The sequence below is a fragment of the Podarcis raffonei genome, chromosome 2, assembly GCF_027172205.1.
Source record: "Podarcis raffonei isolate rPodRaf1 chromosome 2, rPodRaf1.pri, whole genome shotgun sequence".
Lineage (NCBI taxonomy): Eukaryota > Metazoa > Chordata > Lepidosauria > Squamata > Lacertidae > Podarcis > Podarcis raffonei.
In genome coordinates, this window is record NC_070603.1 from 54,596,591 (window position 1) to 54,608,679 (window position 12,089).

Here is a 12,089-nt window from a genome sequence, read left to right on the forward strand (position 1 = left end):
GACACACACTCGGGTGAGAAGAGAAACCCAGAAGGATGAAACGGGGAAAGATGGCTTGGAAGTTGGGGGGAGAAACAAACTTTTTGTGTGTGCGCGCGTTTTATTTTGGATGGTTAGTAGTTTTGATTTGCAGCCGCTCCCGCAGGGAGGAACAACAGTAAGCTGTGCCAACTGAATGATGATGATGAAAATAATTAATAAGCAATAAATAGTAATAATAATAATAATAATAATAATAATAAATAAATAAAATAAATAAACCAGGCGGCCGATGGCCAGAGGAAAAGAAGGAAGCGTTTGTTGGTTGGTTAAGGTCCATGGCTTTGTGGCTCGGTAGGGCTGTCCTTGCAGAGATCCATTTATTCCCCTCCCTGTTGCCGTCCAGCAACATCTATAGAGATCTATATAGATATAGCTATAGATATACGTATGTGATCTGTGGTCTTTGGTGCCCCTGGCGTTCTCAGTGCCCCGCCGAGTACTTCATGCGCTTCTGCTTCTGCCTCTGGTTGCAGAACCAGACGCGCACGACGTTCTTCTTGAGCTCCAGCTTGTCGGCGATGGCGGCGATCTTCTCGGACGACGGGCGCGGCTGCAGCGCGAAGTAAGCTTCCAGCGAGCGCTTCTCGGGCGCCGCGATGGACGTGCGCTTGCGCTTGCGCTCGGCGCCGCGCAGCAGCTCGGCCTGCGCGCTCCTCTCGCGACAGGCGGCCTCGGCCTCGTCGAGCCACGCTTGCAAGACGGGCTTGAGCGCGATCATGTTGTTGTGCGACAGCGTGAGCGACTCGAAGCGGCAGATGGTGCTCTGGCTCAGAGAGCCGACGCCGGGCAGCTTCAGGCTGGCCAGCGCCGCGCCCACATCGGCTTGGGTCACGCCCAGCTTGATGCGCCGCTGCTTGAAGCGCTCGGCGAACGCCTCCAGCTCGCGAGGGTCCGACTCCACGTCGCCCAGGCAAGGCAAACCCGCGTGGGGAGCCGGCACCGGGGCCGTCGAGGGAGGCGGCGGCGGAGGAGCGTGCGCCATGCTCGCCATGGCTTGGTGGAGGTGGCCCATGGCTGCGCCCAGGTGTGGGTGCGCGTGAGGGTGCATGGGGCCGGCCATCACCGCGCCGGGCTCGGGGCCGCCCAGCAGCGCGGGAGAGAGGTGCTCCAGGAGGTCTCCGCCGTCGAGGCTTTGGTGCTGCGCCCCGGCGTGGTGGTGCGGGTGGGGATGGTGCGGGTGATGGTGAGGATGTTGCGCGTGGTGATGGTGGTGGTGGTGCGAGGGCGCCGAGATGGCCACGGGGGGCGAGGAGCTGGACGCCGCCGACGTGCAGGGGACGCTGCTCATGGTATGGTAGGTGGCGTCGGGCTTGAAAGGATGGCTCTTGCCGTGCGAGACCAGGTCCACCGCCGCCAGAGCTTCCGCGCGGGCCAGCAGACTCTCATCAAAGCTCCCGAATATATTGCCCTGCAGCTGCAAGCAAGAACGCGCAGAGCGCCGTCAGTGGGGAATACCGTCAAGTCGGCATTCAAACACATTTTCTCTCTCTCAAGCACAGAGATTCCTCTTCTCAAAGCTCAGGTCATAAAAATTAATATGAAGGCGCAAGATGCTTTGCTGGAACAGACATGTGGATCAGAGAGAGGGAGGGGGAGAGGCAGAGAGAGAGAGGGAGAGAGATTGTGCAGGAGACATGAAAAAAACATTAAGCCGGGCCTGTCAGAAAATGTGCCTTCGAGCAGTCGCTAGGCTCCGTCTACGTACCTGCGGGGCTGGCAGGCACACGCGGCGCATCGCCTCCGAGCTGGAGTGCAGGCTGGCGAACTTGGCTTCCTGCAGGGCAGGGTGCACGCCGAAAGGCGCCTTGGCGTTCATGCCCAGCATCTTGGCGCACCTGGCCGGGACGCGGCGTCGGGCATCGAGGCCGCCCTGGTTCTCTGGCGGGCGCCTGTCAAAGTGAGCGGTGCTCAAGGACAACGCTTCCCTTGCCACGGCGCTGCGCCTCGGCCCCCCCGCCCCGCGCCTGCTTCCACCTCGGCTTCTTCACTCATCTTACAAGCCTTGCCTGCCATGGGACCAGCACCCTTTGCGCACGCGTGCTGCTGCTGCTGCTGGTGCCGGCCAAGAGGGAAGGGGGGGAGCCCCAGGGATGGGAGCCAAGCAGGGGGTCCCCAGCTAAGGCGCTGGGAAGGATCCTGCCAAAAGCCATTTTTTAAAAAGGCCGCCCCGTCGACTGTGATAGGGATTCCTTTCTGGCAGCACGTTAAGAGGCCGGAGAACTGGCCAGGACGAAAAAAGCAGCCAAATGCGCACCGTCCCAAGGCGACAAACCTGGCCAGTTGTGGCGCTCCGTGCGTTTTTTCCAGCTCCCGAGGGGCCCGGGTTTCAAATCATAGAATTGTAGAGTTGGGATCCTGAGGATCATCTAGTCCAACCCCCTGCAATGCCGGAATATGCAACTGTCCCATACAGAGATCCAACCTGCAACTTTGGCGTTATCATCACTTCGTAGTCTAGCCAACTGAGCTATCCATTTTTTATTTTTTTTTACAACAGCAGAATACGTAATAATTTGGAGGCTTGGAAAAGAACCGTGTCTTTTCGCTGTGCTGCACATTGCAGATCTGCTGGATATATTATAACATAGCTTTCCTCCCTGGCAACATACATAGGTTACCTCTCTCTTTTGTTTTCACAGCTACAACAGCCTAGTGAGGTAAGGTTCGGCAGAGAGACAGACAGACACCAGTCCAGGATCAAATTCTGGCCTAGTGGGGATTTGAAACCTCCCCAAGTCTACTCTGATACTCTAATCACTACACACAGAAGAGAATTTATCCTGGAATAACGAACACCCCCTTTGTTAAATGACGTGCACACACACCCATTGCCTCTGCATGCATACCTTGGCTCTGCACCCCAAGTCCTAATAAATAAACACTTTCTCTTGTTCCTCTACCTACCAGTCATGGGTGTAGCCAATATTCTTGAGGGGGGGCAGGACTTTGTTGGGGGGCAGAACTCATGCGATTGGTCAGTCAGTTAAATATTTCTATTGTTTTACTTGATCTAGGGGGGCAGCTGCCCCCCTTCCCCCCACACTACCCATATTTCTTTCATGAAGGTGGAACCTGTTTGCACAAAATTTGATTCAGGTCCAAGGAAATCTCCACTCATCTAGGGCACTGCCGGTTCTTCTCCCCAGCCGCAAAAAAATGCCTATGGGTTCCAGATGTTTTCTATCTCCTGGGTGTCATAATCTGAATCTATTAAAGGCGTTGGTCTTAAATGCTTTTTTTTGTTTCTTTTTTCTTTTTCTTTTTTGACAGCTGCACAAATCTCTGGTTCTTTTAATGAAGGATAAAGTATGTTTAGTGCTTCTCTTCGGTCGGCTTCTAAAAACCTAGCAGTGCAGAAACTCTTTCCTTGAACGGTACGTAGACTTTCCTGTGATGACTTGTGTGGCTACTTAGCCGGGGAAACAACTCGCAGAGAGAAACACCTCCTGAAAATGGGCCAATGGGAGAGACCTGTTACTGGGGGTTGGTTAACAAGGGTTGTTGACCGATCATGGGGAACTTATGCAACTGTGTACACAAGCACTGCGGGACAGGTTAGGTCAACCTAGAAAAGAGCTCGTCTGCTCTTCCTTCCCCCTGACCACGCATCATTGTCCCACCACCAATACCTTGGCTCTGAGCCTTCTTCCTCTGGGGGTTCCCATGGGATTCCCAACTGGTGCTTCCCAGCCAGTCCCTGACACACATAGCCATCATAGCTAGGAGTCATGGATAACCTTATACACGAGGATTTGTATAATCCTCTCTTAAAACCATCCCAGTGGGTATCCAGCCAACTGCTACTACTTGTGGGAACCTGTTTCGCCCAGGAACTTCTAGGCTCTGCCCCATTAGAGTTTGGGGGCAGGGAGGGAGAATCTTCATTGCCTCTTTTTTGTGAAGGGGATCTAGCTCTCTCTCCTGGCTAACTAAAGCTGTCCAAATTTTCTCTCATCTGTCTCACTCCTGGAACTGTGTGGCAAGCAAGCACAGCAGAGTAACGCAACAGGTGCCCCACGTTAGAGCCGCCACATGTTCAGAGCTGCCGCCAGGGCAAAGGGAAGCAGCTCAGAGCCAGCACAGGGCACCACAAGGGAAGGAACCACAAAGTATTTGGAGCAGGGGGGGGGGAGGAGAAGAGGAACAAAGTCTGATTCCAGGCTGGAGGAATTCATGTGGTTTGTAAGGGGGCACTCTCAGGCGCCCCATCTCAGTTGTGAACTCCCAGATGTACAGCCAGGATCAGCTACTGGAGGCCACACAGCCAAACCCAACTCTTTACCACACAATTCCTAGGAGTATCAGCTGCCCCTGCAGTTGCCATCCTGGAGGCAAAAACAGTGCTTGGTGAAGAGCAGTGATGGGGGGGGGGAATCCACCTTTGGGATCCATGAGTACAGTTCTTGCCACTTGCCCTCTGTCTGAGGTGAGGGTAGCCAATGGTTCTCAAACCCTCAGTGAGTTTGGGAATATCCCCTGCTTGTGAAGACAGGCTCCAGCAGATTGAGAAGATGAGACCAATAGCGGGTCTAATGGTAAGGAAGGAGGTTTCTAGGGGGAAGTGAGAGGCAGATGGGCCTTGTCAATCTGAGAGGTTAGCCTATCTAGAAGAATGAAAAATCAGATACCAAACCTCTGCTGCCTTGAGAGATATCTTCAGGAGAAGAAAAGTCTAAGGAGTAAACCCTACACAAATTTGGAGTGGAGTCAGTGGCGGAGAAAGAGGAATGCGGGGGGAGCGTACAGCCCCCGGCAGTGCGATCCCGGTGGGGTGCCATCGTGGATGCACCCCTACCCGCACTGGGCACCACGCCCCTGCAGGCGGCATGCCACATCCCCAGGACGCGCGTCAAGCCCTTGTGGGCAGCATGCCATGCTCCCGGGACGTGTGCCAGCCCCGCCCCCACCTGCTCTCTGCCCCCCTGCCCGGTGCTGGAGCACAAAGCTCCGCCACTGAGTGGAGTCCCTAAGATGGTTGGATGACATCTTGTACACCTCCCTCTGGCAACTCCTGCAGCCAAGTTGGTGCTAAATATGTTGCTCTGGTTTCCTTTGGACCGAGCAGCCCAGGACCTCCATACACACTGCCCAGGCTTGCACCCTGGGGAGGTCACTTAGGTGCTGCTAATGCAGCGGTTTGACTTCATCCCCAGAGGTGCACTCCATTGTCTCTAGAGACAAACGGATGCCAATAATGAATGAAGCATCTTTGGTTAATGTAAGAGTGTACAATCTCCTCTCTCCTCCCCCTGCACACTGTTCTGGAGGTTCTCCTGAGCCAGTTTTGGGGGTGGGGTGGAAAACAGGCATGTGGAAGGCAGAGAGGGCAAAATCCCCATTGCACTTTCACTTTCACTGACAGCACTCATTAGTTGAATCCTGCCCCATGTATGCCACCTTGGTTGTCATGCTATAGAAACAAAGAAATAAAACAATCCATTCATACTAATTGATCCCAGAGGTTTTTTTTAATGTTCTTGTAGTGGGCTTGCCCAATCTTAAATTGTCACCACCAGCAACAAAAACAGGGGAACATGTGTCTCTCCAGATATTCCAGGAGTACAATTCTCATCATTTCTGACCATGCTGGCCAAGGCTGATGGGAGCAGGAGTCCTACAACATCTGGAGATTCCCTGAAATAGCATTTCCAGTTACTAAAAACTGGAGGAATATCTAGCGGTCCATTCTCCATCCCAGTTCTCACTCTGTTGCCTGCTCAGGCCTCTGTGGAGACAGGACATGGATCACAACCAGCCATGCTATCCAGCAAAATCCAGGAAGGAGCTGAGTATAATTGGCCGCCTGCCTGCCTTCTTTCCAGAAACATATTAGCCGCTCTTCAACTGAAGCTCTTGGAGAAGCTTACCAAATGTGGAATCATGTACAGTAAAATATACTGAAACAGGAAACAACAGCAATAAAATTCCAGCATAAAATTAATGTAACTAACGTAGAGTTAAAAGACCCAGGCAATCTTAAAACGCTATTTGCCTGGTGCTGTTAACAGAGGGGTGGGGGATATTTTTCACCCTGAGGGCCACATTCCCTTATGGAGGCCACATACCAGTTGTGAGAGGAGCCAGTGGCAAAAGTGGACAGAGCCACAAAGGTAAAGTTTATCTTGCTTACAGTAGGCTAGTTTCTACACACACACACACACACACACAGAGAGAGAGAGAGAGAGAGAGAGAGAGAGAGAGAGAGAGAGCTCTCTATTCTCTATCCAAGAGGCCTAAACCTTCATCAGTTTTTACTGCTCAACCAAATACAGGTTATAGCCCCCCATCATCACAAGGAAACAAACAGGCCTCAAAAACATATTATGACACATATGATCAAATCATAATACACAAAGAGGCCTTATCAGAGTTCAAGGAGACATTCAAACCAGGCAAAAGACACCCAGGGTGGGAAGCAGGACCAGTGAGGGGTCTGGGGAGATTTTCAAAAGCCAGACAAAGAGGCCTTGGTAAAGATTACGGGATGGGGCGGTCACCTCTCCACAGTGAGTCCAGCAGCATCTCTCTGTTCTCTGCTGGTACAGGGCCATTAAAGCGCTACCTCCCTGCCCCCCTTCTTTCCCCCTTTAAATTCCTTAGATCTGCTGGCAACATGACAAGGCAGCCCAAGGAGCAGAGGGCCTGATGACAAGACTGCAGCACGCCATCACTTCCCATCAAGCCTTAGAACCAGGCAATTGGAAGTGGAACATGAACTAGGCTTTGAAAGGCAAAAGGCAGAGAGAGAGAGAGAGAGAGAGAGAGAGAGAGAGAGAGAGAGAGCGCTTCCTCCCAACAGGGGGGGAATCGGTGTGTTGTCGCATAGCTCCATGCCTTGATTTATGATAAAAAATTTAAAGGAAATCATTTATATTTCAAAGGGCCTAAATAGCTGCATGAAAGTTTTATCTAAAGTAGCACTGTATTTACAGACGGCCCTACCATGCTAGAGGTAATTAATAGATGGATAAATGGCAGGCCTTTGTCTTTTTGCTTAACCCTCCTGCTATTTGGAACTTGTGAGTTAAAGTAAATAGATAAAAGGGGAAATGTTTGATTGCATACAAGAGCCTTAGCAATGGGTTTCTCCTGCTCATCCAGCCGCTGCCAGCTATTCAGATAATGAAACTGACACTTGATCTTCAGTTTCATGCACAAGGACTTAAAATGTCCCTTTAACTAAGATTACTGGGGCCGGGGCATAAGATGAGATGCCATTTTAATAAAGCATATTTTTATAGGGGTCTCAAAAACAAGGCACTGTTTTAAAGACACATTCCAGATAAACACTGAAAGCTCAGGTATGATATTCAGTTGGAACAAATCTCTTGTCAGACACTCTTTGTTTTCTGATAAGAATTCCACCCAAGTGCTTCCTGCCTCCTGAATGAATGAATGAATGAATTTATGAATTTTGGCTTGACTGATTTTCTTTTTAGGCATGGACTGCTCCATCTAACTGAGCTGACTTTTTATTGCATGGGGTTTAAAAAATAAAATAAAATCAAACCTTTCAGGCCCCGTCTGGTTTGTCTAAACCCCACAAACAGGAAAGTTGAAAACCATAAACAGGAACAAGTTAAAGACCCAGATGGCTAGCCATCAAGCAACTCTGTTCACATGAATAAAAGGAAAGCTGCAACCAACTTGAGAGATCATTCTCCTCCCAGTAAATTATTGATGGTCTTTCTGGAGGGAGGAGATGGAGAAGGAGGAGGAAATAAACAACACCCTGACAATGCTCCAGTGAACTCACTCTGAACACAAAATTATATGAAAAGTTTATGGATCTATCTTTTCACGTGAATCATTTTATTATCTGACCCAGTTCAGAGATTAGGAGGAAACAGGCAGTTGTATAATGGAAGACTCTCTTTACAGTTAAACTGTATACAACTAAGGAAACAACAGAACGTGGGACCCAGAATATTTTGCCTCATAGTTCAAAGTGTATAGCATTGACATGATTTCTCTTTCCATGTGTCAGGCACACATTATACATCCTGTTCAAGCAGTCAGATGCATCAAATCACCTTAGTTGTTTTGCCTGACCCAATATCCTATTGCTCTTGATGTGCTCTAGGGGCCAGTTTGGTTCCTAAACTGGGTACTATGGTACTGTTGCAGGTAACTGAATACACACTGGCAAACACACTGAATTTTATCCTTTCTTTCCTACCCAGTGGGCAACCTCAGTGATAGGGCCCAGCCCCAAAGAAGAAAAGTAATGGCAAGGTTTCTTTCTTTCTTTTTTACCAGTGATGACCCCACAGCTAGTTATCACAATTTGGAGTGCAGGCAAAGGTTACCAATACTGTATAGATGATGAAACTTTGAGACAGTTTAACCCCATGTAGAATACATTTTAGTAATGAGCTATTTGCAGGCATTTCATACATGGATATCAAGATTTGAGTGGGAGTTAAGGTATTTTGCAGAAAACTGGATATTGTCCTTTTGCATTACATTTGGAAGATGGAATCATATGTGTTAATTATATATTTTGACGCTGTTTGGAGTTGTTTTAAATTGATATTTAAATTGTGATTATTGTTTAACTTGTGTATTATGTAGAAAAGCAGGATCAAGAATGACTTTTGTACACTGAGTCTTGTTTCACATCTGTATTGATATCTAGATTGTAGTGATAATGTTTTAATGGTAACATTCCTTAGCTAAAACAAGTAGTAATTCTCATCAAATCATATTCATTTTCATCTCCTGCCTAGTTTCAGTAATTTTGTTTTAATTTAATTTAACTTTTTGTTTGATCTCTTCTCATTGTATGGAATTATTGCAAGTCTTTTTCTAATGTATTTTTTTAACATTATCTCTGTACTTCGGGGAAATATTGTTACTGTTTTCTTAGCTTTAATATACTCAAAAATCAATAATATATATATTAAAATAGTTCCAGCAATTAAAAGACTATTTCACATACAACTGACAAATTGTTCTTTTTCTCAGGTTAAAAACATATAACTTTTTATTTTAAAAATCTAGTGGGTTCCCCTCTCGTTTTTCTACATTTACTCATGTGCTGCCCTTTGGAAAGAAGATCACAATGCTTCAAAGTGCAAGGCAGTAGCATGAAATTACACCACAAATAAATAGTGCACACCTTGAACTGAGGAAACATAGCACTCAGTTTGGTGGATCTGAACAAAATGCTGTAGTAGTAGTAGTAGTAGAAATAATTTTTTCTCCATACCCTGCCCTTCTCGGCCAGGGTTGGGCTCACGGCGGCTAACATCAAATATAAATTACAATAAAACGTAATAGAAAACAACAAACAAACAAACCAACAGTTAATTAAAATATGGCTTAAAATGCAGCCTCATTTTAGTAGTAGCCCATAAATCAAGACCATAAGGGGAGGAAACATCAGATATTCACTTGAGCCAACTATCCATGCTGGTCCTACCTGGGCCAGCAAAAAAGCAAAGGGAAAATTTATATGCCAAATCCCATTTAAGGGGTCAGAGTGAGTCTAAGCTGAAGGCCAGGCGGAACAGCTTTGTCTTGCAGGCCCTAGTCTCTTGTGGCAGAGCATTCCACCAAGTCGGGGCCAGGGCTGAAAAGGCCCTGGCCCTAGCTGAAACCAATCTAACCTCCTTGAGGCTCGGGACCTCCAAAATGTTGTTATTTATGGACCTTAAGGTCCTCCGTGGGGCATACCAGGAGAGGCGGTCCTATCTTTCCTAACCTAAAGAATTTTACTTCGCCTTGCCACCTTACAGATTCTCTGCAACCAGCTGCATGAGTAGAATTTTCAAGCAATTAAAAGCAGATAAAATTTCATTATGAACTTTGGATCAATTGGTTTGCTGGTGGTATGGTGCACTTGGGCAGGTTTGCTCAGAGTAATTCCAAAAGATTTCAATGAGGCTTACTTCCAAGCAAGTATGCATAGGATTCGAGCCTAAAAAAACACTTTCTCCCCAAGAAATATCTAGTGGCTTTTTAAAAAAGCCATTGCAATGTCTTTTACCACTGTATTTGAAAAGCACTTTCCTTGACACTAGAGAGAAGCTCCGCACAGGAGATGACATGGCTCTTCCATTGTCCAATCTGATCGAGGAAATGTCTAGTGTTACCCAGACGGTCAATTATTCATCAGCTAAATAGCCAAGCATCAATTACCTGGCTTGATTCTCTTATTCATTAAGGAGATTGAACAGCCTAGTTTAACAAAGCAAGAGGAAAGTTGCTAAGCTACAGGGGATACCTGACCAAGCTGCCCACACATGGCGAAACTTCACAGTCCAGGAGAAGGAAAAGTTAGACAAACGGCAGAGTCCTGTGGATGGAACTTAGGGAATGCTTATGAAAAGCCACATCTACCAGCAAACAGTCACATTATAATTCAACCTGAATATCTTTCCTGAGAAACTGGGGCAGGGGAAATCAGGGAAAAAGTAAAAATGCAATTAGTAGGCATACTGAAGGGTTATTCAGAGCATGAAACAGATACTAAATGGATACTAAGGGGGCACCCATTAATTATGTAACACCTTTGCAGGTGCTTTTTTCAGGACCAACCCCCACATGATCTGGAAGACACACCAGAAGTAAGGTACTCCAGTGGTAATGGAAGATATCCCATGGCTAAGGTGAGCCCTGGAGGTGTCAATTCAGAATATTCAGGGAAATCTCCCAGGAAGGAGAATCCAAGGTGGTTGGATGTGTTTCTGAATAGGGTTTTCACCCTTGAATGGGTAACTCACAGAGTAATCCAACTCCTAATACATCCAGCTGAACAAGTTTTGGATGGAGTGGAGGTATGCCTTTGCCACTGGTAGGGAAGCCCCACTATGGAGAAGCACTCCAATGTGCCTGCCCAAGAAGTAGGTGGGAGGAAGCTACCAAAGGTGACTTTCCTCACCAGTAGTAGCAAGTAGAACTCCCCTAAACAGGGCACTTTGTAGACAGGGAGAGGCAAGGCCGAACTGGCACAGGATCCACCGAGGGTGCCGACTTGCCCCCCACATTGCAGGGTGACGCGTCACATTACACATCATGTGATGCATCCTGCCCCCACCTAGTGTGCTCACTCACTCGCCAGGTCAGGACACACAGGTGTCCTGGTGCTCGTACACCGGGTGGGGAGTGGGGGGCACAGAGCTGGGCTCTGCACCCTGCCTCCTCCTCCCCATGTGATATTGGTGGATAGGAGGCAGAGCGGGCCTAGATCCTGTGTCAAGTCCACTGCCTGGCAGTTTATTTCCTGCCTCCTTACCTCCCACTCTCTCTGGCACAAGTGGCAGGGCTGTAGAAGTGGTTTGGAAAAAACCTCAAAGCAGAAAATCTATCTACGATTGGCATTAAAAAATTGAAACTACGGGTGGTGCAAACTTAGAAGTCCTGGATGACCATGTGTATTGGAAGAAGTTGATAGTGTTTGCACAGCCATTCGATGAAGCCCAGGAAAATCAACGCGGAGAATGAGTTGCATTTGGGCAGAAATGGATTACGGGTTTGATATGTGTTGTGTGACAAAGGGTGCACACATAGAACATCTGTGACTGTTTCTAAAAAAACTTTAAACCTTCCCCTACAGTTCTGTTACAGGTAACATAAGACATATTACATTCTTCTTTTTTATAGTGCGTTGAAACTGTATACTTCATTATGAATCACCCTATATATATGAAGGCACCAGAAACATACACATTTGTGGAAGAATAATTTTTGGAGGCTACTTAGGTCATTTCTTATATTTATGTATACCTAAACCAAGGACATTAATGTTGCACCTTGCTTTGTATTTGCGCTGTATTTACGAGTATGGTGCACAGGGCGGGTTTTGTTTTGATCGTATTTCTGGTCTGTTCACTGCAATAAATTGATAGTGATGATGATAAAAATATGAGAAAGGCAGTCAAAAGAAAATAATAAGGTTCAGCAGAATGGATAAAACCAGCTAGATTAAAATCAATTTACACTACATGCTGGAATGCCCAGGCCAACAAAAACAACAATAGATGCTGGAAAGTTGGTTCAGGGCAAACTTCCCATAGGAAACATTGCCTGTACTCAACCATGCT

The 12,089-nt window shown here is 47.5% G+C and overlaps 1 protein-coding gene across 2 annotated transcripts; it reads right to left on the reverse strand.

Moving 5' to 3' along the window:
• Window positions 1–225: 225 nt before the first annotated feature.
• Window positions 226–1,867, reverse strand: POU4F3 (POU class 4 homeobox 3). Of its 2 annotated transcripts, XM_053376681.1 has the most exons (3): window positions 1,748–1,867; window positions 1,277–1,456; window positions 226–1,213 (listed from the first exon to the last, which is right to left on the reverse strand). In XM_053376681.1, the coding sequence occupies exons 1-3, from the start codon at window positions 1,865–1,867 to the stop codon at window positions 464–466; spliced, it is 1,050 nt and encodes a 349-aa protein (XP_053232656.1). In that variant the 3' UTR covers window positions 226–463. The 2 variants fall into 2 exon arrangements, with proteins under 2 accessions (XP_053232656.1, XP_053232655.1); XM_053376680.1 differs by having other exon boundaries at window positions 226–1,450.
• Between the last annotated feature and the right edge of the window lie 10,222 nt (window positions 1,868–12,089).

What these genes read in the sequence shown, in the direction of transcription:
- POU4F3 (XM_053376680.1), bottom strand. Translation starts at nt 1,867, where the DNA reads ATGCTGGGCATGAACGCCAAGGCGCCTTTCGGCGTGCACCCTGCCCTG. An exon ending in TGTGCCTGCCAGCCCCGCAG is followed by an intron (nt 1,451 to 1,747) that starts GTACGTAGACGG and finishes TTGCAGCTGCAG; the next exon opens with GGCAATATATTCGGGAGCTT.